At 47.9% G+C, this 24,289-nt stretch overlaps 1 protein-coding gene across 1 annotated transcript in view; it reads left to right on the top strand.

Annotated features, from left to right (window-relative positions):
- The window catches only part of LOC119432344 (vitellogenin-1-like), a 35,448-nt gene extending 11,371 nt beyond the window's left edge, over window positions 1–24,077 (top strand). The window contains exons 8-15 of the mRNA XM_049659424.1: window positions 2,954–3,122; window positions 7,793–7,957; window positions 8,687–8,887; window positions 10,839–11,056; window positions 12,261–12,367; window positions 13,118–13,392; window positions 14,942–15,062; window positions 23,854–24,077. Of these exons, the coding sequence (XP_049515381.1) occupies window positions 2,954–3,122; window positions 7,793–7,957; window positions 8,687–8,887; window positions 10,839–11,056; window positions 12,261–12,367; window positions 13,118–13,392; window positions 14,942–15,062; window positions 23,854–24,077 (1,480 nt within the window). The remainder of the gene's footprint in view (window positions 1–2,953; window positions 3,123–7,792; window positions 7,958–8,686; window positions 8,888–10,838; window positions 11,057–12,260; window positions 12,368–13,117; window positions 13,393–14,941; window positions 15,063–23,853) is intronic.
- Window positions 24,078–24,289: the final 212 nt, after the last annotated feature.

Here is a 24,289-nt window from a genome sequence, read left to right as displayed (position 1 = left end):
TCGGGAACGAACGCCCTTGTGCACCGCAGCGCACCTAGCTACGGACGAGAAAGAAAAAAGTTGTCGCAGTTTCACCTGAAAGGCGAAGCATCAATTGCGATAGCAAATTTGAAGAGAGCTATACGGAGTAATGATAGCAGCTTTATCAGCTGTATAAACTTGGACATGCAGCAGCACCGGCAACACGCAGAACTGTTGTCGACGCCGCCGGCGTTTTGCCCGCGTTCGCTCAAAATGCGTGCGGCGTTGATGACTGTTGCCGGAGCCTCTGATATAAATAGGCACTTGGTGCCGCAGCTAAATGTCGCCTCCCTTCCCTGCCCCTCCCCCCCCCTCCCCCACAGCCTTTCGCGGGTCGGACGAAGGTACGTTTACTCTACATATATGGTGATTGTAGAGGAGGAAAGAGACGCCTACTTCTGCAGCCCTTAAGGGAGCACAGCGCAGAACGCGCGTTTGTTCTCCGCCGTGCGTTCACTCCCCGTGAAAGCGCGCGTCCCTCGCGCTCTTTCACTCGCACATACAGCGTTCGGCAGCGCGCGGCGACGATTTCATCTCCATTGACGTCATACGGAACCTCACGGCGACGGCGACGGTGACGGCAGAAATCTGCTTTTGAGTGTCCATATAATTGCTATCGCAATAAAAGAGAGCGCGCGTCGGGAACGAGAGAAAGAGAACGCGCGTCGAGAACGAACGCCCTTGTGCACCGCAGCGCCCCTAGCTACGGACGAGAAAGAAAGAGCGCGCGCGTCGGGAACGAGAGAAAGAGAACGCGCGTCGAGAACGAACGCCCTTGTGCACCGCAGCGCCCCTAGCTACGGACGAGAAAGAAAGAGCGCGCGCGTCGGGAACGAGAGAAAGAGAACGCGCGTCGGGAACGAACGCCCTTGTGCACCGCAGCACACCTAGCTACGGACGAGAGAGAAAAACGCCGGAAGCGTTCTCCGGAAGCCGGAAGCTGACTTCCGGAACCGGAACCAGAAGTGGCAACGGAAGCGGAACCGGAAGTGGAAACGGAAGCGGAACCGGAAGTGGAAACGGAAGCGGAACCGGAAGTGGAAACGGAAGCGGAAGTCGGCTTCCGGTTATACTATACATATACATATATATATGCGCCGGATCTACAAGTACCACCATCTAGTGAACACTCCAGGAACTAAACGAGAGGGGGCTACATACAGAGGATGTGCAGACCCACGGCTTAAGGAGCTTCGCCCCTAAAAAAGGCGAAAGATTCCACTAGGCCGCGTCGCACCTTGGCAGCGCCGTTAGTGACGTCGTTAGCGAACGCATTCCCGCCATTGCAACGGTTACGCTGCTCTGCCCGCAACGCCGCTTCCTCGGCTCACCGTTGTCGCATGCGTTCGATATCTCGAGTTAGCTCGGCGTCGTTGTTAGCAGCATCCGCCCGCCATTGACGCTTGCGTTCCACTTCGAGATTTCAACGTGGACGTTTCGTCGCAGCCGAAGCCGAAGTGCCACTCGAGAAACTACCGCCGAAAGCGGGCGTTGGCCTCGGCGAACGCGTTCGCGCCATTGCCACGTTGACGGTGCTCTGCCCGCAATGCCGCCGCCTCGGCTCGCCGTTTTCGCATGCATTCGATATCTCGAGTTAGCTCGGTGTCATGGTTAGCAGCATCCGCCCGTCATTGGCTCTTGCATTCCACTAGAAACACAAACATGTAACCAATAATTGAGAAATGCTTCAATGCGGCATCGGGATTAACCCACTGCTAAACACCGGGGCCGCATATTTCAACTTCGCTGGTTAACCATCCGTACGGAGTGCTTGGGCGGTGTTTCTTTCCCTCTTTTTCCTTCGCCTTCCCACACCCGCCTCCTCTTTCATCTTGCGGCGTTTTATTGCGATAGCAATTATATGGACACTCCAAAGCAGATTTCTGCCGTCGGCGTCGCCGTCGCCGTTGCCGTCGCCGTCGCCGTCGCCGTCGCCGTGAGGTTCCGTATGACGTCAATGGAGATGAAATCGTCGCCGCGCGCCGCCGAACGCTGTATGTGCGAGTGAAAGGGCGCGAGGGACGCGCGCTTTCACGGGGAGTGAACGCACGGCGGAGAACAAACGCGCGTTCTGTGCCGTGCTCCCTTAAGGGCTGCAGAAGTAGGCGTCTCTTTCCTCCTTTACCATCACCATATATGTAGAGCAAACGCGCCTTCTTCTGACGCACGAAAGGCCACGGGGGGGGTAGGGAAGGGAGGCGACGTTTAGCTGCGGCACCAAGTGCCTATTTATATCAGAGGCTCCGGCAACAGTCACCAACGCCGCACGCATTTTGTGCGAACGCGGGCAAAACGCCGACGGCGTCGACAACAGTGCTGTGTGTTGCCGGTGCTGCTGCATGTCCAAGTTTGTACAGCGGATAAAACTACTATCCTTACTCCGTATAGCTCTCTACTAAGTTGCTATCGCAATTGATGCTTCGCCTTTCGGGTGAAACTGCGCCAACTTTTTTAAATACGTTGCGCGTCATGCAACCCATGTCACGGCGAATGTAGACGCCAATTCGATTAGCATCAAAGCAATGTGGCAACACACCGTATTACCGAACTCTTCGCTTCTGTGAAGCCAACTTCCTCAATTTTCTGTTACCGCGACGTCTCCACTGGGTCTGTACACTTCAACGCTCCTGGTCAATGCATGGTCTCGTCCTATTTTGTACCCTTCCATTATCCGCGCTCGTGTGCTTTTGATGCCGACTCCTTTACTTCTTGGCTCTTGTTCTGGTTGTCTATCCCGGGATCTAGCCAGTGGCCCATACTCAATGGCTCACGTTGACTATTTAAAGCACATACATTGTGGTACATACCAGTGACCCAAGTTGGCGGGAAAGAGGTTAGATACAAACATACCGAAAAGTGCGTGAATTTCTCAAAGAATGCTCGCCGCACGAACATAGAATACGTTACATTGTTGCTCTTGTGTGCGCTGCAGGAACGTGTTCTTGGATCTTCTTGGAGCTACCGGATCTAACCCGCACATCGCCTACGGTCTGAGCCTGATCAAAGGCGGAAAGCTCAGCAAGTTGGAGGCCCATTATTTCTACAACAAGATACAAATAAACCTCAAGGAAGACAGCGCTGCCATGATTCAAGAAATCAGCGTGAGTGATTGTTTTGATAGAATCAGCACAGATGACGGTCTCGCTCATGCATTCGATATATGGCAGGCTGCCCTATTGTGCCAGAATTTGTGTAAAGCATATAGAAGCTCTATCTCCAAATAAAAATAAATAAGAGCAGTTGTGTTACTGAATCATACACGAAAGAGCTTCGGAGGGCGCAGGAAGCGTCTAACGCGTTTTACAGCGAAGCTGTTAAGGGCTCACCTTTCGATCGTCGCGTCGGGCAATAGACAAAAACTCTCATTGGCCGTATGCTGTATGTGCCAGTGAAAGCGCGCGAGGGCGAGGGACGCGCGCATTCACGGGGAGCGTACGCACGGCGGAGAGCAAACGCGACTTCCCAGTGGAAGGGGAGTAGTGGGAGAGGAGGGCATGGAGGCATCCTAGACTGTGCGTCTGCGCTCCCTCTTCCACTGTGGCGCATGCGCGCAGCCCTGCCGCCAACTCTCTCAGGGCTCACCCTCCTACCCCTTAACAGTGTCGACGGCGGCGGTGTTTTGCCCGCGTTCGCACCGAACGCGCGCGGCGTTGTTGACGTGTCTACGAAGAACGTGCCAACCTTTCCCGTACACCCTATGGCGGTGTACCGTAGCGACCATGGTCACCTGTAGCCACTAAATAAATGAAAACCACCGGATCATATATATTTCTCATTCTTTAATAGTTCAAATAACCAATTACACTATCACATATTAATATTCATACTTTCAAATACATAATTCCCACCATAGTATAGCTTCACTGGTCTTCCATCTCCACCGCAGTGGAAGGGCTGACAGTTCTTTTTTTCTTTTTTGTCTTTTTTTACAAGAATAGTCTCTGAAGCAGGGGTCATAAAGACAAAGCTTATACGCGGAGTCTGTACGCGGAGTCTGTCAAAAGTCAAACCGACTGCTTGTATACCGAGCCTGGTGTCGGGCCCCGCACTAGGTGCCCTGTTAGAGATTGTTTGGTCCAAAAGCGCCGTAGGTATAAATGTCAAGGCTCCATTCAGATACATTAGGTGCAGAAATACAGCAGCACGTCTGTGAATGGGGAATGGAGAAGCTTTTCTCCTTTTCGGAGCTAACAGCGGCACCAGAGATGAGTGCTTATGTGCTTTGCAGCTAATAGTGGTATCTAACATATTGTGATCTAGGGTTCCTAATTCTTCCATATTGGTACGTGCTATTCCCGCGCACTGAAGCACTCATCCTGCCGAGCATGGAAGAATGCGCCAGAAAGACGGTGATGACGACGATCAAAGTAGCGCTTGTGTTGTTGTCCTGCCATATTGCCTGCAGCCGTCTCTTTCTGTATATATCTTGTAAATATATTTCCTATCACTTCTGGCTACTCTCATTCCCGTGGCAATATGTCTATATTTTTCTCCTGGAAATGCAGCGCAAGTTCTTTAAAAGAAATGGGACCTGTCGCATGAATATGTAAGCCACTTAGGGCCAGTCTTTTTAAGTATCAAAATGATTTCGTTAAGGATATTGGCCTCTTACAAGTGAGACATCCAGAAAACAACGGTAACGTTTGTTACAAGTAGACGCACCAGTTATTATCAAGTTGATTACTTTCTGATGCACAAAAGAACACAAAATAACAGCAGTGATACACTGACACTTGTCCAAGCTGGTAGGGCATCCTATAATTACCTTTATTCCGCATTACATTGCGCACTGAAGTAGCCTATGACGTTGTTTTTGTTTTGCGGAGGAGTACGTTTACACTCAGCTGCTTATTCGAGATTTGTATCTTGTGATCAATAGTGGGAGCATTCAAAAGTATGTTGCGTCTCCACACGGAGGCACTGTGACGGAAAATTGATAGGTGAGGAGAGAGATCCTTCGCTTCAGACTGTCTGGTGTTCGACAGAAGACCAGAAACAGGGCCGGCAGGAGATCCTGTCAATTTCGTATACTAGCTCTTCAAGGATTTCAGAAAATAATACATCTCCTATTTTGCCGACTTCACTCCGGAAGAAATCTGAAAATTACGGCGACAAAAAAAAGGAAAAAAGAAAAACACGTGTTCTTTCAAAAAATCAACAGGAACCTTTCGGCTTCTCGGCTAACCCTTTTAATTAGTGTGACTGTATTTCCAACGTTATCTTGAAAAGAAGGCTCATACTGTCACTCTCGCCTTGGATATATCCCAACGCAGTCTTCTTGACCGTGAGCCCTTAAGGTTACGCCCGCATTTTTTTACGAATCCTCGGCCAAATACTGAGAAAGAAAACAATAGGAATTCACAATAAAGCAACAAATGCTCAGGTAACTAATGCAAGTTTATTTGGGTAGCTTGATGAAGCCATCGTGGCGGAAATAAAAACGAACACGAAGAACACAAGACCGGACACCACAGACACCCGTGGTGTTTGGTCTGGTGTTCTTTGTGTTCGTTTTTATTTGCGCCACAATGACTTCATCAAGCAATCAACCAACTAACCCAAGAACAAGTTATCTTAAGTTACCTATCTCGAACAGCATTCCACTAGAAGTTCAAGTGTATGAAAAGCAGTGTTCTTGGCGCTGCTCTTGCCTGCAACAAGCGTGAGAGTTAAAAGGGCGCTAAATAACAACGCTCAACCAGTATTAATGGATGAAGCATTCCTTCAAAATCTCCTTCCCCCCTCCCTTTTTTTTTGTTTCGAGGTAATACGTTGATCATCAGAAAAAAAATGAGTGTAACAGTTCAATTTTTTGATCCAATTCTTTAAAGCCGTTAAGTCATTGTGACGTCACAGATTTGAAAGAATAATATCCTATTAGACCATGCTGGCCCACTAAAATTTCTTCAAACATGCTAAGGTCATTCGTTGTTTCTTAAAGACAAAGCAGTTCCCCTTTAACTATATATAACAAAGTCTCAGTTTCGCTCGAAAGGCGAAGCTTCGAAAGTGGACAGCTATACGAAGTAAGGATAGTAGTTTTACCCGTCGCGTAAACGTGTAAACGTAAGCATACTAACTAAATTAACAAGCATGGTGTCACGCGCGCACAAGCAAACGTGGACACACCTCACTCGATGACCGCAGAAACTCGGTGTCAAAACGCTGGAGTGAAGAAGCCCAGCGGCAGCAGCGAGCGAATTGACCTTCGTGCTGCCTCTCGAATCAACTCAAACGAAGCCGCGAAGACAGCGCACGGCGGACTCTGTCCGCGCGCAGATTACGTTCAAGAGACAGTGGCCCGAGCCACCCCCCCCCCCCCCTTCTCTTCCAATCGCCTCGGAGCCTTCCGCGCGACGGAAGACGGTGCTCTTCCATCCCGTTTCCCTTCCTTGCACAAGACCGAGCCGCGCTAGCCAGCTCACCTTCGCACGTTTTCACTCGCACATACACATACGGCGTGCAGCGACGATTTTATCGCCCTTGGAATTCATAAAAAAACCTCAAGGTGACGCTGACGGCAGAAATGCGCCTGGAATGTCCATATAATTGCTATCGCAATAAAACTTAAAATAGGCCAGAGCAGACGCCATGCAAATTCGTGACGTCATGGTGATCTAATGTGGGAACTTCAACATGACATGGCCAGCCATCTTTTTTTTTGTGCTTTATTGCTTTTTGTGCCTTTCTTGAATTATCGTTCCTGTTTTCATGGTAGTAGTAACAAACTTTATCTTTAAAATGATAAAGTGCGAGTCCTTGCTATACTTGGGCGGCATTTCCAGTCCAAAAATCCGTCGGTACTGACCGTTCGCTTAGTGTGGATATTTTTTTATTGCGAAAGCAATTATATGGACACTCCAAGCGCATTTCTGCCGTCGTCACCGTCGCCGTGAGGTTCCGTGTAAAGTCCAACGGCAATAAAATCGCCGCCATGCGCCGTACGCAGTGTTCGAGTGAACACGTACGACGGTGAGCCGGCAATCGCGGGTCTAAGTAGTGCACGAAAGGGAAGCCTGCCTTCTTCCCTCTCGTGCACGAGGCCTGCCGAGCAGTGATACACAGTGCCTGGCGAGCTGTGACTGCCTTCTTCCCTTTCGTTCGTGAGGCGTGCACGGCCTTTCGTGCGCGAGGCCTGCCTTCTTCCGGCTAGAAGGGTGCGTTATGCTCTGTTGGCTGCTGCTCCCCACGCGGCCGCGCGCCCGTATCTTGAAAGTGATCTGCGACGTGGGCGAAGTGTCCGCCCGCGCGGGCCTCATCTTCAAAGCGATCTGCGATGGGGACACAGTGCATTCGCCCAGTGCCGGTAGCTTCGTATGCACTGTGCTTTCGACGTTTAGGTCGCGTTGAAGCGAGACGAGAGACGGCGCGAAGGTCAATTTGCCCGCTGCTGCTGGCGCGATTTCTCCCTCCGGCGTTTTCACAGCGACTCTCCGCGGTCATCGAGCGCGGTGTGTTCATGTTTACCAGTGCGCGCGTGACACCGTCCTTGTCTATTTAGTTAGCAAGCGAATGTTTACTACTTTATACGGCCCAATAAACTACTATCCTTGCTTCGTATAACTCTCTACTAATTTGCTATCGCAATCGATGCTTCGCACAGGAAACTAGACACACGCACGCACAGGAAAGGCGGGTTACTAATACACCGCAAATAATTTTAGTTGTCAGTGTCTCTTTGTTATCCACCATATATCATTACCAGTGGTCTCCCACCTTACAACCTTACCAGACTGAGACCCATCACTCATGATTTTTCGCCTTGTTCCAGGATTCGTGCAAGTCGCAGGCCATCAAGAGCCACCGTGGGACTTGGTCTTCCTGCAAGCTCGCAGCCAGCGCTATCGCTGGCGGCTCCGGATGTCAGCACGCTAACAAAGACCACGAGGAGGACAAAGGCACCTGCAGCCCTGAGATTATCTCGCGCCTCTTTAACGTGAGCCTCCCGTAATACCTAAAGCAATCACACTTCGGGAAAACACAGGTGATGCACTCAGTCATGACGTAGCAGTAAGTTCGTAACTGTAGAATTGTGAGCCAGATGGCGTTGCACATGAATGAACGTGTGGTGAAGGAATAATGTCGGGCATGTTTACAGCTATGACAAAATGAAAATGCACATCATGAAGATTTGACTGGCGCTGAACACCAACTCGGGTTTACTAAGACACCGGCAGTACCGGCCAACAACAGCACATCCTATGTGTTATCAAAATTTGATGATGTTTGCCGCCCGTCCAGTCTCCTTCGTGTTGTGTGTTTCAGCTTTTTTCAGCGCTATAAATATGTCGAAATATCCACAGCAGCTAACACTGCCCCTTTGCACTTACAGTAAGTCTTTGGTTTAAGCTGGTTGCTTCATTTCTTAAGCATAGGCAGGATAGATTTCAAAGAACACGCAAAAAGAAGAGAAGTGTACAACAGGACCGCCGGCGCAGATGTCTAACAGCATTCCAGAAACCCCAAAACAGGCGTGACAGAAATAAACGCCTATCTGGCATATTCCACGCGACATCTGTGCCTTTCCATGCTTTACGTCTCCCTCATTTGTCCGTGTTTTCTTGCGTGCCATCCGGGCTACTTGTCCATCTTAACTTATCAAAGAAACAAATATCTTGCAGTACCGACAAAGAGCATCTCTACTAATGATTAATTTCTATTGCAGTACTCAGTGACGCCAAGAGACGTAGAGAACGAGCCGGAGCACCAGAGCACAGTGTTCTTGAGCGTGGCTGGAAACTTGGCCACGCGCATGGCCGTAGAGTACCTGGAGCGCTTCATCTGTCCCAAATGGCACGCCAACGAGCACAAGAGAATGGCCGCTCTGTGGGCCCTCAAGCAAGCAGCCAAGCGCCACCCCAAACTGGTGAGCAGGATTCATAGGACTGGCCGGATCACCGATTATATCCACGGATGAGCATGACCTGGCTCAGTGCCGTGTACTCACACCACAAGCAAGGGTGCCGCAGGCATGCCGCTGTTGGCGCGACTCCTTGCCAATCAGCCACGCCAGCACTCGTCTGCACTATAATTCATCCAGTCTGCCCCATCGTCTGAATCCTGCCTTAAGCTGCATTACGGAATGTGAACTATCCCCGTTTTCTTGTTTAATAAGCTAAAGTGCAGCATTCGCACAAGTAATATGCAAATGTTTCTTCAAGAAAACACATAAATGCCGAAATTCAATTTTGTTCGGACACCAAGTAAACCTTTCGCATAGGTTTCAACGCGAATGAGCAGTCGAGTTCATTGTTAAAGGGAACAAGTCATTGTGACGCACGGGCAAATTTTTCCCTCGGGCAAATGCACAATCGCCCAGTTTGGAAGCCCATCACTTGCGGTTGGTGTAATTGACACCTTTCTATACATCTGTGCAGCGTATTGACGTAGATTCAGCCAGCACTTACAGCTAGAGCTTTAGCTCTATGACAGTCACACATTGTTAGAGTGCTTCCTTTAACAGTGGACGGCACTACAGTTTCCCGACATTTTATTAACCTCGCAGGAGCGGCAATCAACCGGCACGTCCATCAGCGCCCTGTCACGGTGCGCACCTGCGTAAGCTTCGAGGGTAGTCGCATGCGCACAGAGCGTCCCGGTAACAGAACATTGTCTGCTAGGCTGCTCCATTCAACACGGAATAGCCCTGCTGTTTATATGCTTATCCGTCGTTCGCACACGTTTCTTTTTTTAATATATCATGCTTAGCAGATATCGCCTTTAATTGGCATCTGCTAATCATTTCCCATTGAGATGCTCAAACAATAAAGGCCACAGACATGAAAAAATTACATAAAATCCCGGTCAAATTCTAGTCACATAAATACACTAGTCAGGGCACATAATAAAGCATTAATTAGGTTCACAAGAAGGCACACGTATACAGGCGCAGAATTCACGAAAGGTCAACCAAACTAAGCACGTACAGAGAGCTTACCATAGATAAATACTCTACTGACTATTTTCCGAGAGTTTCACTCGTCCAGAGATCTTTGGAGCGCCATAAACGCACGCCATTGAAATGAGTATGTTCGTCATAAACATGCGTAGTTTTAACCATTGTGCATACTGGAGCCCATGTACGCCTTTCTGTTTGCGTTGAAAGTGGATAAGCTGCATGGGTTTTGGGAGCCTAACTTAAAAGCCCACCACACAACGGTCGGAGAAGAGTCTGCTCTATGCACGGGTGCTTTCCTTCGTTATTTTCGTAGCTGAGCTCAGCAACACGGCGCTGACCATCGTGTCGGTCGACGCTCCCGTGAGTTTATTAACCTCTTCCAGAACGGTATGTATCGATGTCAGTAGGTACTCATGTAAAATGACAGCTCGGCTTTTCGAATCTGTCATAAAGAGCACGTACCTACCGCTGCATTTGGGAGTACCCCAGCAGCTCGGAAGGTTTGCAATATAGAATGAATGTGGAGTCATATTGGTTCTACATTGTACCCACATGTGGCCGACACTGGTATTGCACTGTATTTACGTTGGATTTACTTCCAGCGCTGCTTGGGTACTTCCACGATGGCTGCAATAGCAATTCGACGGTGTACGCCTTATATACACTCTAAGCTTGCCAATACCAGGAGTCACAGTACAAAGGATACGAGAAAGTCACGCGACGGGCCTACAGGTGCCACCGATGTAGAAGACTGGTCGATGCTCTGGCTTCAATTTAATGGCTGCTCCGCACTAGAAAGGAAAGTAGGGCGCGCGCTTGTTCGTTTGTTAATCTGCCCATGTCCTACGTCTTGTGTAGGCACTGCAGCTCCCTCACACAAACATTTAGACATTTATCGGCTTCCTGTCAAACTTTTCAGGCTCACTCCATCGCCCTGCCCGTGTTTCACAACACCAGCGAATCGAGCGAGATCCGCATCGCCGCTTTCCTCGTGGTTCTGGCGACCAACCCTGAGCTGTACGTCTTGCGCCACATTGGACTCGAGATGGTCACCGAACCCAGCGACCAGGTCGTGGCATTTGTCACCAGTGCCTTCCGTTCCCTGGCCGAGTCCGAGTACCCTTGCCACCGAGAAATGTGAGTCGCACAGCAGAGAACAGGTTGGAGTTAATGCGTGGTCTTTGTTGTACGTTCTTCTTAATTCATTCCACGGTGACTTATGCGCAAGTGCCAGTGATTGGAACAATTGCGTGCATTCATGTGGTGCTTCTTAAAGAGATAATTGCTCTCTGTAGGATTGGAAGGCGGTGCATAAGAAGCGTTTGCTACCTCCCGGGTAACTTCTAGAGGTTCGAAATGTGATCGCCAAGTAGCCATTATCGTAGTGGTATAATTCCATTTGTTAATCCTAGGAAGTAAGAAGACAATGCTGTTGAAAGAAAGTTAAAAAAAAAAAACAAGGAGTGGAGGACGCCGTTACTTTTAAGCGGGAACCATATAACAAAAAGAAACATTCAAGTTCTCGCATTTATATTTTTGTTTCCGTATACATAACACAATTTTAACCAATCTGATGACGTTACTGACTGCTGAAAGTTTAGATAGGCGTGCTTCTAAATTTTCAGGCAGATTTTTACAGCGAAGCTGTTACGGGCTCACCTTTCGGTCGTCGCGTGTGGCAATAGAAAAAAAAAAAAACTCTCCTTGGCCGTATGCTGTATGTGCGAGTGAAAGCGAGCGAGGGCGAGGGACGCGCGCTTTCGCGGGGAGCGAACCCACGGCGCAGAGAGAGATTGTGGTTGTGAAGAGGAAGAGCTCTTCACAACCACAATCTCTCTCTCCGCCGTGGGCGAACTTAAATTGGGCGAACTGAGGCCAATGCCGCCACAGGCGGATTTACCGTGTATATGGCAGCGTTTGACTCATGATCATTTAACCTAGGTGTGTCTTTCAAAAAAAGGCACACAGGTAATCGCGTGTCCACCGAACAGTGGTCACTGGGCAAAGTGATAATAACACTAGTGGCCTTAATTCTAGCCCCAATTCTTGCCTTAACTATTAGCTGTGTCGGATATCATGTTTGTAAGATTGGGGAAGGTGTTCTTTCCTTAGGCAATCATTCTCACAATGTCATCCTTTATGTGTGTATATTTTTAATCCATATTTTCGATAGTTTCTGTATTATTTGTCCTTTCCAATTTTCTTGCTTTCTCAGTTCACTTTCCTATATTCCACCACGTTTACCTATGAATAAAAAAAACATATTGCAGGAGCCTCCGGAAATAGTAGTGGATTTAGTGTTTCCGGAAGGAATAAGCTGATCTTTCGCCTTCTTGCGCAGCTCTCAGCGTTTGCGCTACGTGCTGCCTCTGTGGGACAGCCACTCGCGGTTCAGGAAGCCGATCGACGGAACATCATCCCACATGTTCATCTCTTCCGGCTACAACCGTAAGCACCACGCAGGGACTTACTTTCGCCTACACATCTTCTACATCGTGTTTTTGTGCTTCTTTACACGTGTGAACTCCGAGATTGCAACGGCGCACATGTGGTCTCGGAGGCTACGTTACACCACACATCCCGGTGTACCCTCTGCGTGAAGTATAATGCAGTCTGTTGCACTGTTTATTGCGTATGGAAGCTCTATACTCTTGGCAACGGTACTGCTGAGAGCTTTAGACTCATGCCCACTCAAGAATGAAGTACTGAGCCAGACGGAAAACATTCACTTTTACGCTCAAAATGACGTGTAAACGAGGAAAAGGGGTCGCGATGGCACCCCTGTTTCGTTTTCTTGCCTCCGTCTTTTTGCGCTTAATATCATGAATCACTTCCGTCAACAGAAGGTTTACACGAAGCCGGAGACTTGAAGTGATCAGCAGTGATCCAACACTGGATGTCTCTGAAGCCTACATTTCAAAAACGAGGCTTATCTTCGTCAGGGCGACGGCTGCTGGGGGCGACCGTTGCTGGGCGAAACAATTATGGGGGCCACAGTTGTCGGGGCCACAGTTGTCGGGGCCACAGTTGTCGGGGCAACTGTTGTCGGGGCAACTGTTGTCGGGGCAACTGTTGTCGGGGCAACTGTTGTCGGGGCAACAGTTGTTGCCCCGACGAAGATGATGTCCTTTGTCGAAACGTTGGCTTATCACTTGCTCGACCACTGCTGATAGTCTACCGCACCTGTCTTCGACGCAGACAAGTACGACTACGGCGGCATGACCCAGGTCGAGATGATTCGTTCGCGTGACAGCTACCTGCCTCGCAACCTGCACGTCAGCATGAAGGACTACATGGCCGGACACACGCATGACACAGCGGCCATCTCGTTCGAGAGCTGGGGTATGGACAAGCTGCTCAACCAACTCCTTGGGCCGCAGCCGACATCCACGAAGAACATATGGAACTTCATGGGCCGCCGTCGCTTTCCGCGAGAGGCGTCGGCGGACGAGAGACAACATATCGATGATGCCGTAAGTAATATCCCGTAAGCTGCTTACAGAAGACAACTCTTACCCGCGTATTCTCAAGCTTTCCTTGACTCAAAGCAATTGCTTCACTAGACTGAGTTGAGCACAACACCGCCGCCTTTTGACTGATAAAGTCGCTACGCTTCCCAAGAAGTGCCATTAAGTGTCATTGAAGAGCAGTGACCACTTTTGTCGAGGGCCAGTGCTGCCCACTAGTTTCTTCAGTCGAGGTGGAGTGCTGATTGGTAGAAAGTTCTCGAATGCAGGGTTTAGTTCTACATGCAAACGTACAAGTTGCCGCGGGATAAAGTCTTAGCGTAAAAAACAGAAACAAACGAAAAACAATTATGGGGCTTTACGTGCCAAAACCACGATCTGATTATGAGGCACGTTGTAGTAATGAACTCCGGAATAGTTTGGACCACCTGGCGTTCTTTAACGTGCACCTAAATCTAAGTACACGGGAGTTTTCGCGTTTCGCCCCCATCGAAATGCGGTCGCCGTCTGGCCGTGCTCGCGTTGCTCCTGCTCGTGTTTTTCTTCTAGAACATGTTGAGCCATAACGGGACTAAACTTACCCGCATTCTCTTTTATACGGTGTTCTCTTCATCTCAATTCTTTCGATGGCCAGTATTTACCTTTTATGTTCCTTGAAAAAACCTATATATACCCCCCCCCCCCCCTCCTACAAAGCACAGTATAAAAATATTCACGGGTCCTTGGTACCTTAAAAAGTGTGCATAGGTTGATTTGAGGAGCAGGACGGAACGCGAATAATTAAATGTTTAGGGACGTTCATGGTATATGGCCACGTAGTCCCTGCAAACGCCCTTCCATCCAACGCAGAAAGTTCCAGGCAAGTACGCAAATGACTAGAACGACTGCGAGGAGGTGCTGCCATGTCGCTTCGGCAGCTCGAAGTGGGAAAAAATGAAGGATATAGAACACAAACAAGGGTTCAAAGCAGTCTATCTACAATGCGTTAATGTGTCGTTTGTGTCGGCAACAATGTGTTCTTTCAATGCGCTATAGTTGGATTCTGTTCCTCGTTTTCTTAAAATTTTTGCACGTGTTCCGTAAATTTATGACAAAACGCCAACTCGTTCGGTACTTGGGTCTCGTCTGGCCCGCATGACCCTTAAACGCTGCGAAGGGTCAAAGCAGAAGTCCTAATAAATTCAAACAGGGACGAAATTGAACACATTTGCAACGGGCGGAAAATTACGTCTATAAGGAAATGCGTGTATAGTCCAGTCTTGCGGCTGCACTGGGAAGCACTCCTTGCTTTATTGGCCAGAATAAAAATGTAAGCAATATTTGTCAACCGTAATGCCGCAGGGAAGACAGCCTTCCGTTAAAAGAAAAGCACCTGAAGCCATTTCTTAGATAAAGTCCGAATGAATTGTAGAGTCCCAGTCGCAACTATTGCTCAAATACGGATTTGCGCAATTGTGCAATTTGAAATACAATTCCTCTCCACGTGTGTACGAGTGTGCCGCTGGTAACACCTTATAATGCCTGCGCGTATATCTCTTTTGCTCGAACTCCGCAGTTGCCAATCGCCGTCCGTGAGTACGACCCGGCGTATGCTCGACTTAGCCTGTCCGTGTTTGGGCAGACCATCGACACCTGGGACTTTGACGAGTCTATCTTGGAAGCACTGAAGGCAAAAGGTAAGAGGTATTAAGCACACAATTAAATCCCGCGCTAAGACTCCTAATTGTCGCGCTGGACATCCGCCAAATTCAAAGATTCATTCCAGCCAGCTACCTGACTCCACGTCTCAGCGTTAACACATACAACAGCCGCCGATAGTGTGTTCCATGCAAATCCTTCATACCATTCCTTCGATAATCCATACACGGGCACACAGTCATTTCTATTGCCGCGTTTTATTAATGCGATGAGCAATCTTTGGATACTTCATGTCAGTGCCGATCTATCTTTTTCCACGTCATCTTGGGTCACAGGGAATGTGTTACTCGCTATGTGTCGCTGCGTATGTGCCGCACTTTATAATGATCATCATTGCATATAAAAAATTAAGATCCCTACCCCTGTCAAAAATATGTTGGGTAAACGAAGCTTGTGACAAGACCGCACTGTCGCAGGCGTTCTGCTTCGTTTCCCCTAAACTCAGGGTCCGCGGCTCTTCACTGACGTTTGGCCTGGGCTTCGGAAGCCCTCACGCTAGAATCGGCATGCTAGAATCGGACGACAAGCTTCGCTTACCCCATTTGATCGACAGGGGAAGGGCTGGTAATTTTGTCGGTTTGCGTCTCCCACATGTGACGAGTGTAGTTCAAGGGCGCGTTACAGGTCCCCGAGCCCACAGGGGTGTGTGCCATTGAGCTTGCACCCTTTCCGCACTGTCACCAGGATCGGCCCACATGACACGGCTATGTGCCATTGAGCTTGGACCCTTTTGCACGATCGCCAGGATTGGCCCACCGCCGTGGCCGACACTTGTGAGGAAATACAAGCTTCGCTTGAAATTATTAGCCTTTCCCGCCGTTTTCCTTCCATTGCGCGAGACTTTTTTTTTATTTCTGCGGTCACACCTTCAACGGCACCGACACTTGTGAGACAATGCAAGCTTCGCTTGAAAACATCATCACCATTTGCACACCCATCATACTATTGATTGCTAATCGCATTATACCCGCCGTGGTTGCTCAGTGGCAGGCGCGTAGCCAGGGGGGGGGGGGGGGGGGGGGGGCTAGATCATAAACTGTCAAATTTCATGACAGCACGAAATTTTTTTCGTGCTGTCATGCACCGCCGACCAAAACAACCACCGGCGCCGGAAATTATTGTGGATTTTGTCTACAATGTCTTTTTGACACTCGAAAGGACATTTCGGCGCGAAAATTGCGAACTCGGGCTGGATTTCGTGCAAACGCCCATGCAACTAGAGTCACATAACGTTAGGAGCCCCAGCCGAGCACAAAGTTTCAAGGGATTTTCGATAGCGAGCGGGCGCGTCGCGGCATCTCGCAGCGGCACCGGAATCTACGGAGCGCATTTATTTCAATTCCGAAACTTCATGAGTATAAAGTTCTCATACACTTTTGACGCGAAAGTGCACTGACATTTCCAAAGGCGTGCTTCTGATTTTTAATTCTGGAACTTTCTGGGTTTAATGTTTTTATAAACTTGGGCCAACATGCACGCACTCGAACGCGCGTGTCTAAGCCGTTCCAGAAATGGAAGCACGTGCTCGCAATCTTCCACGCAGAGGAAAATATTAAATATCACCGCGACTGTCAGCTGGCATCTGATAATTTTCTCCAAACATTTTCAGAAAGCGCGTCCAATGTGATCGATAAGCTGGACTAGGGCGGGCAAAGTAAAATAAGAGAAAACAGAATAAACTCAACGGCCTATTTAATTTGAGACAGTTCTTTTTTGCGGGCGGCAAGGTCTTGCTCTCCGTGGCGATAGGGACACTGGTCCTATGGATTTAAGTAAAGCCCCCGCTGAAATTACTGGTATTTCCAGAACGCTTCTTCGCATGCAAGCTGATTGTGGAGATACACATCTGAAGAACCATTTGGAAAGTTGCCCCAGTAATGCCTCGTATTTAAACCAGATGTACCAATCCAAATTATAGAAATTTGTGGTGAAATTACCAAAGAAAGCCTAGATGCAAAAGTGAACGCTGCAGGCTGCTTCTCCGTACTTGCTGACGAAACAACGGATATTGCTGGAATGGAAAAGCTTACTGTTTGTGCAAGGTGCGTAAACAAGGATGTCAACGATATCGAATGAAGAAAGGAAGGAAAATAAGAGGTGAAAGGCAAAGAGGTTAATCAGGTTAAGTGTCCGATTGGCTACTTTGCACAAGGGGATGGGGTAAGGGCAGAAAATATTAGAAAACAAAAGAAGATTAAAAAGAAAACTAAATAAAACGTATCAGTCCGCACATTCTATAGTTTGTCACTAAGTCCTGTTTCTTTTAAAAAGCGTAATAGCGCTTTTAAAGCATTTCGTTCCGACGTGGGCTGGGACCAGGGACCAAGAATTGTGGCTTCCGTAAGAGGACGGCTGTTTACCTTGTCGAGCGTGGTGCTGAGGAAACGATATCGAAGTGTTTTTAGGTTTCAGCACAGGAATAGATGCCCTCTCTCATGGAGACTGCAGGTTATATGTACATGTGTACAAACTAGAGCACTGCACGGGCTCGGGCTTACCCGAAAGCCCGGGCCGGGCCGGGTAGAGCAGTTTTTTCACGGGCTCGGGCAGGGCTCGGGCCGGGCTCGGGCCGGGCTCGGGCCGGGCTCGGGAACGGCGTGTGCTTTTTGACCCGGGCCCAGGCCGGGCTTTCTCGTGGGGTGCATGTAACGTGCAGCGAGTTATTCTCGGGCGTCTGAACTCTGACAAACATGTATTTTTCGGTATCGGGCCGGGTTCGGGCCTGAGGTAAAGGGGTGGCGGGCCGGGCCAGGCGGGTAACGTAGATTATTTCCGGGCCCGGGCCGGGCCCGGGTCTCGCCATGAAAGTTTTGTTCGGGCTCGGGCGGGCAGCCCAACGTAAAAACGGGCCCGGGCCGGGTCCGGGCTGAAAAAATCGGCCCGTGCAGTGCTCTAGTACAAAGTGCTGCATATTCTAGTCGCCCTTCCAGTGCCACTGCCAGCACAGAGAGATTTTCAAACATGAGATTACTAAAAAACCACTTGCGCTTTACAATGAGGAACGCATGGTTATGCTGGCGCTTCTATACACCGACAGAGACGTCGCCATCAACATGTCGGAAGTTACTGAACGCTTCACTAAACCTCCCCGCCGAGTAAAGTTTATCGTTTAGATAGCGAAGCAGCAAAAATCAATGCCTGTAAAAATATGTGTTCCTTCACGTTCCTATATAAGCTCGTAATTATGAAAACGTATGACTGTTCATTAGCTTTTAAAACCACAGAAATTTTCACCATTTGTTGTAACAGTTAGCATGATAATCAAAATTATCCTGGGAATACAAAAATTACGGGGACATCAATAACCAATTTTGACAAACCTTGCTCATTGAAAGCCCGGCACACGCGGCGTTTCCCAAAAACGCACTCGGATGTTGGGTAAATCAACTTGCCGCATCATCTGTGGCTTTCGTTTGTCCTTTTCTTTCCTTTTTAGCTACATGGATTTACTTCTTTTTCTAAACGAAGCAATAGCCTTCTTTGACTTGGGGTGCAGAATAATTGTTGCCGCTGTGCAGGCAGTTAAAATACAATTTTCATATTGATTTCTGCATTCTTTTTCTCTTATTCTAGCCACATGGTGCTGTCGCGATCGCAGCATGGCCCAAATGCATATCACAATTTCTGAGATCATAGTTTTGTTCTTGTCTGGATCAGAATCAGAATTTGATTATTAAAGGTTGGGATCGTCTGTCTTTATACTCGTATGCGTGAAGTTTACTGTCTGTGACTGCGCAACATGTTTATTTGTCTTGTTTGACGCATTATATACAATGACGTTTCCTTAGATACGTAGATTTATTGCAGACTTATACGTATATTTAAATATCTTGTTGCGAGGTTTTGTGTATACAAGCAGTGAACTTGGTTTCACGCGACACTTTCTTGCCATTTGTATATTCCATTCTATCTTCGCATTTCTAATGTATATATTGCGGAACTTCTGCTTTTTATATGTACTCGTTGTTGCAACTATAATTTCGGTTCAATTACAATATACGTGCGGTAACATCTGCTGCTGCGCAATCCGTTGCAACGAAGGGCAGCGTCATTGAGGTTTTTCCCTGACCGTTGCATATGTACAAAAATGTAAACGAGGTTGTTAAATGACAAAGATTCATCAAAATATTTGTCAACTTGTTCATTTTATGGCCTTTACGTTTTTCATACCAGCTGCATGCACTGCTTTGCTGGTTTCGAACTGATATACTTCTAAAGTTCACGTGATATTTTCTTTGCTTATTAGATAGACCAGAAACAAAAAAAAACGCGGAAGCACTGATATCAGCTATTACTGCCACAATTTTTGGGACATACGAAGCTATTCTTTTACGAAACAAACACATAATTTACTTGTCTTGACTGTGCGTAGCGTTAAATAACTCGTTTTCAGCACCTAATATACAATGGCATTGGCAATGGCAATGCAGTTATTATTGATGTATTTGATGCCTCGACAACTTTTATAAGGAGGAGGCCGCGTTGCAACTTGAGCCCCCCCCCCCCCCCCCCCCCCCGAAAAAAATTTCTGGCTACGCCACTGCTCAGTGGCTATGATGTTGGGCTGCTGAGCTCGAGGTCGCGGGATCGAATCCGGCCACGGCGGCCGCATTTCGATGGGGGCGAAATGCGACAACACCTGTGTACTTAGATTTAGGTGCACGTTAAAAAACCCCAGGTGGCCCAAATTTCCGGAGTCCCCCACTACGGCGTGCCTCATAATCAGATCGTGGTTTTGGCACGTAAAACCCTATAATTTTCCTAATCGGATTAGTTCGTGGAGCATCTCCGAAAGATGGATGCGCCACCAATTATATAGGTATGAACTAAATCACAGCAACGCCAAATCGGCTGTGATTTAAAACAAAAAATAGTCATAGGGCGGCAGTTTTTGCTCCAAAGGGATAACTTTTTTTCTACACACACTGGTACTACATATTCTTTTATCAAAGACATTTCGTTTAGGTACGAACACATTATGGCACTCAACTTTAAGATGGCCGGTTCCTAATTTACTAAATATTTATTCTTTCGTAACTTTAAAATGACAGGTTCTTAATTTACTTAACATTTATTCATCTTCAATTGACTTCATATACATAACAAGCTTCATCGCTGTTTATGTTTATGAGGCAATCGAAATTGCATTTTTTTTAGATTGTTTGCAATTCATGTCTGTTCTTGTGTGCTCACAGCTTTGTACATACGAAACAGTTCGCTACTATGTAGTAACAGCTGTTTAAAACTGTCCCCTAAACGTAAATATTGAAGATGTTTTGGTGGGTTTTCCGCCCTAGTTCATCTTATATGTCGGATAGAGTAAGTCTGAAGGAGACATCCAGCTCACGGATTCGTTGTGTTTCTATGTGCCTTATGTTCATTCAGTTTTTACAGTAGAAGCTCACTTGTAGTCGGCGCATGTGTCATGTCTACCTCCTTTGAATTGTTTCTCGCTTTCTAGCGCCTTTTTACGCCGCAGCGTTAAGGGCCCCGTGTCGCAGAAAATCCGGTGTCAGCGTCGTTGTCCGCGAGCGAAAATTGTCGTATATATTGAGGTATATGTATACGCCCCGCTTTGCTATATGACACGCTGTATATGCGGGTAATATTTCCACACCATTATATTGATACATGCATATTGCGTGTTTCTTGTGGACGATGCGCGAGGGCTCCCCGACGAAGAAGACGAACTGCTCCTTTCTCTGGAGCTGGTGGACACTCACACAGGAATGTATGCATCGCCATAGAAAAATTCATCGTTGAATCGAACCGGTTCCATTTTTAAACATATTATTCCATTTATCATTAGCTTATTGTCTCTTGTACTAGTAAGCCTAATTTTTTATATATTTATTGCTCACTGAAATTTATTCACTTAGCACGTATATAAAATCTGCCCGACTCTTGGCCGATCCCCGTGAGTGGGTGTGCGCCAAAGAAGATAAGGTCATCATCATAATCATCAGCTGGCGGGTGAACTGGTCAGCGCTGCAGTTGTCTTTTGTAAATATACATTGTAAATAGTCTCCAGAGCTTATTCCTTCGTCCGCGTAACATCTTGGTGGAGAGTGCCGTTCCCCGTCCACGTCACTAAAGTTGCTCATACCTCGTCTTACATTCTTGACAAAGTTGTTCCTCTGAATTTTGATAACGACAGCCCACAAACAAATGTCACGAAACAAAACACCGATAGCGCATGCATTTTATGCCAACTTTTCTCAGACTGTAAAATTAAAAGTGCGAAACCATAACAGAAACCTGAAAATTATGCAATTTTTTTGGCGCATTAATTTTGGCGGTGCAAAACCTCCGGGATCGGCCCAAGCAAGAGGCCGCGTTTCTACCAGAAAGCTCGCCTTCGTGCATAGCGTTCGCGGCAAGAGTTTCCCGGTGAACATTACGGCTAGATAAGCTGCAGTTGCCGAGAAGCGTGAGAAGCCGTCGGGGATCTATTAATGCTATCGCGTTTCGCTCTTAAAGGCGCAGCTTAAGCGTCCTCCAAGTTTTTAAGATGAACCAGTATACAAACTCGTTCTTTTTGCTACTATTAAGTAGTTTATTAGCTGCACGTTAAATAGTGCTCTTTGGTGCTTTATTGTTTGCATAATACTGTGTAGTATTGGAGAGGGCAACGTTTTGGTTGCATTTTTGGTAGATGTCGGCTTTGCTCTTCTGACACGGTGCTAGGAGGTTCAGGTATATTTCCTTCCGTTTAGCCATGGAAATCCTTAAATCTGAGTGTTGCAGGACTGAAATAAATATTAAAAATGTCGCAGTTTCACCCGAAAGTCGAAGCATCAATTGCGATAGAAACTTCGTAGAGAGCTATACGGAGTAAGGATAGTAGTTTTATCAGCTGTATAAACTTGGACATGCAGCAGCACCAGCAACGCGCAGAACTGTTGTCGACGCCTCTGAGGGTGGCTCGGAGGTTTTCGACGAGATCAGAAGGGGGAACTCGTCGAGCAGCGTCGGAAGTCTTTACCACCTTCTCGCCTCGCAACGTTTTTTATATAAATACACATTTGGTGCCGCAGCTAAACGTTGCAACCACTCCCCCCTCCCCCCGGACTTCCGCGCGACAGAAGAAGTCGCGTTTGCTCTATATATATGATGATTGTGAAGAAGGAAAGAGACGCTTAATTCTGCAGCCCTTCAGGGAGCACGGCACAAAATCATTTCTCCCTCGAATACCTCTGTGGCGTATCGCGGAAAAAACTATACAAAGACCTATGTGATGTATTTCTTCCCGCTCTCCTGTATAGAACCCAATACAATGATGGTCCAGGTCAAGACATCTTAAAAAGGGTAAAAAACATGCCTGTTAGGGGAGGTGTCAAAACCTTCTTCTTTAAACTGCATACTAATACGCTAGAAGTAAAGACATATATGGAAGAAAAAGGAATGTTCGTACCTTGGGGCACTCACTGTTTTATATGTAGGAAACCAGAGACAATTGAACACGTTTTTCTAGATTGTTCCGGAGGTTACTTCTTTTGGGACATACTTCAAAGAACATTAAAAAAAGACTTACCTATAGATAGCTACGGCATTAAATTTTTACCGGACAATAACGACGAAGGCATCCCATTCGACATGATAATGCTCCTGGGCCTACATAGTATTTGGTTGTCAAGAATGGCCTATCGTCATGCAGATATTGACGCGCGGCCAATAAGGAGTTACTTTCGCGAATCTGTTAGCAGAATGGTTCAAGTGTATAAACTTCATGAACCCGAACCAGACTGGCTTCCTAGGTTAGAAGGGCTGATGTACATGCCCGAGTTTTGATTGTTCCTCTTTTCAGCCCTTGATGTGCTGATATGATTGTACACTGTATTTCTGTGTGAATTTAATAAAGGCAATAAAGAAAGAAAAAAAGCACGGCGCAGAACGCGCGTTTGTTCTCCGCCGTGCGTTCGCTCCCGTGAAAGCGCGCGTCCCTCGCGCCCTTCACTCGCACATACAGCGTCCGGCGCGCGGCGACGATTTCATCGCCGTTGACGTCACACGGAACCTCACGGCGACGGCGACGCCAGATATCCGCTTTGAGTGTCCATGTAATTGCTGTCGCAATAAAATTCCACTTCTGGCATGGGTCCATCTTATTACCGGCTTACCTCGCGAACTGTCTTCAAGAGAGCCAAAAAGTTGTCGCAGTTTCACCTGAAAGGCGAAGCATCAATTGCGATAGATAATTTGCAGAGAGCTATACGGAGTAATGATAGTAGCTTTATCAGCTGTATAAACTTGGACATGCAGCAGCACCGGCAACGCGCAGAACTGTTGTCGACGCCGTCGGCGCTTTGCCCGCGTTCGCACAAAATGCGTGCGGCGTTGGTGACTGTTGCCGGAGCCTCTGATATAAATAGGCACTTGGTGCCGCAGCTAAACGTCGCCTCCCCCCCACGGCCTATCGTGCGTCAGAAGAAGGCGCGTTTGCTCTACATATATGGTGATGGTAAAGGAGGAAAGAGACGCCTACTTCTGCAGCCCTTAAGGGAGCACGGCGCAGAACACGCGTTTGTTCTCCGCCGTGCGTTCACTCCCCGTGAAAGCGCGCGTCCCTCGGGCCCTTTCACTCGCACATACAGCGTTCGGCGGCGCGCGGCGACGATTTCATCTCCATTGACGTCATACGGAACCTCACGGCGACGCCGACGGCAGAAATGTGCTTTGGAGTGTCCATATAATTGCTATCGCAATAAAACAAGCTTTTCACAGAGTGAATGAGCTTCTCACGCGTGGAACATGCATGTCCCATCGCAGTGACACCAGACAAAGCAGCAGAAAAGTCCGCGGGCAGCGGGAGCCGCAAGTATTTCTCCTTGACCAAAGACTGGACGTTCTTGACGCCGACTGAGCTGGGCGTTCCACTGCTTTTCGACCACAAGCAGGTGGACTTCATCTACGCCAATCGCCAGGGCCTCAATGGCATCAGGCATGGAGACAACGGGGAGATGAACTTCGACATTAAGGGACACTACTTGTGAGCTGCCCATAATTTTTCTTTAATTGACCCGTTCTGAGTATTGTAGCTAGCTGCCTTATTTGATCTTCACAGTACGTTGTGAGGGGAGAAGACAGAGGCTGTTCAGTGTTTGCTCGGGAACTTCTTCGCACCTTTCGTGAACAGTTACAGCAACAGAAAGGCAAACCATGCACCTGGAACATTGCCGGCGTGGCAAATGATTAAACGGTCCAC

The sequence above is a fragment of the Dermacentor silvarum genome, chromosome 11, assembly GCF_013339745.2.
Source record: "Dermacentor silvarum isolate Dsil-2018 chromosome 11, BIME_Dsil_1.4, whole genome shotgun sequence".
In the NCBI taxonomy this organism is placed as follows: domain Eukaryota; kingdom Metazoa; phylum Arthropoda; class Arachnida; order Ixodida; family Ixodidae; genus Dermacentor; species Dermacentor silvarum.
This window is presented reverse-complemented; position numbering and strand designations above follow the sequence as displayed.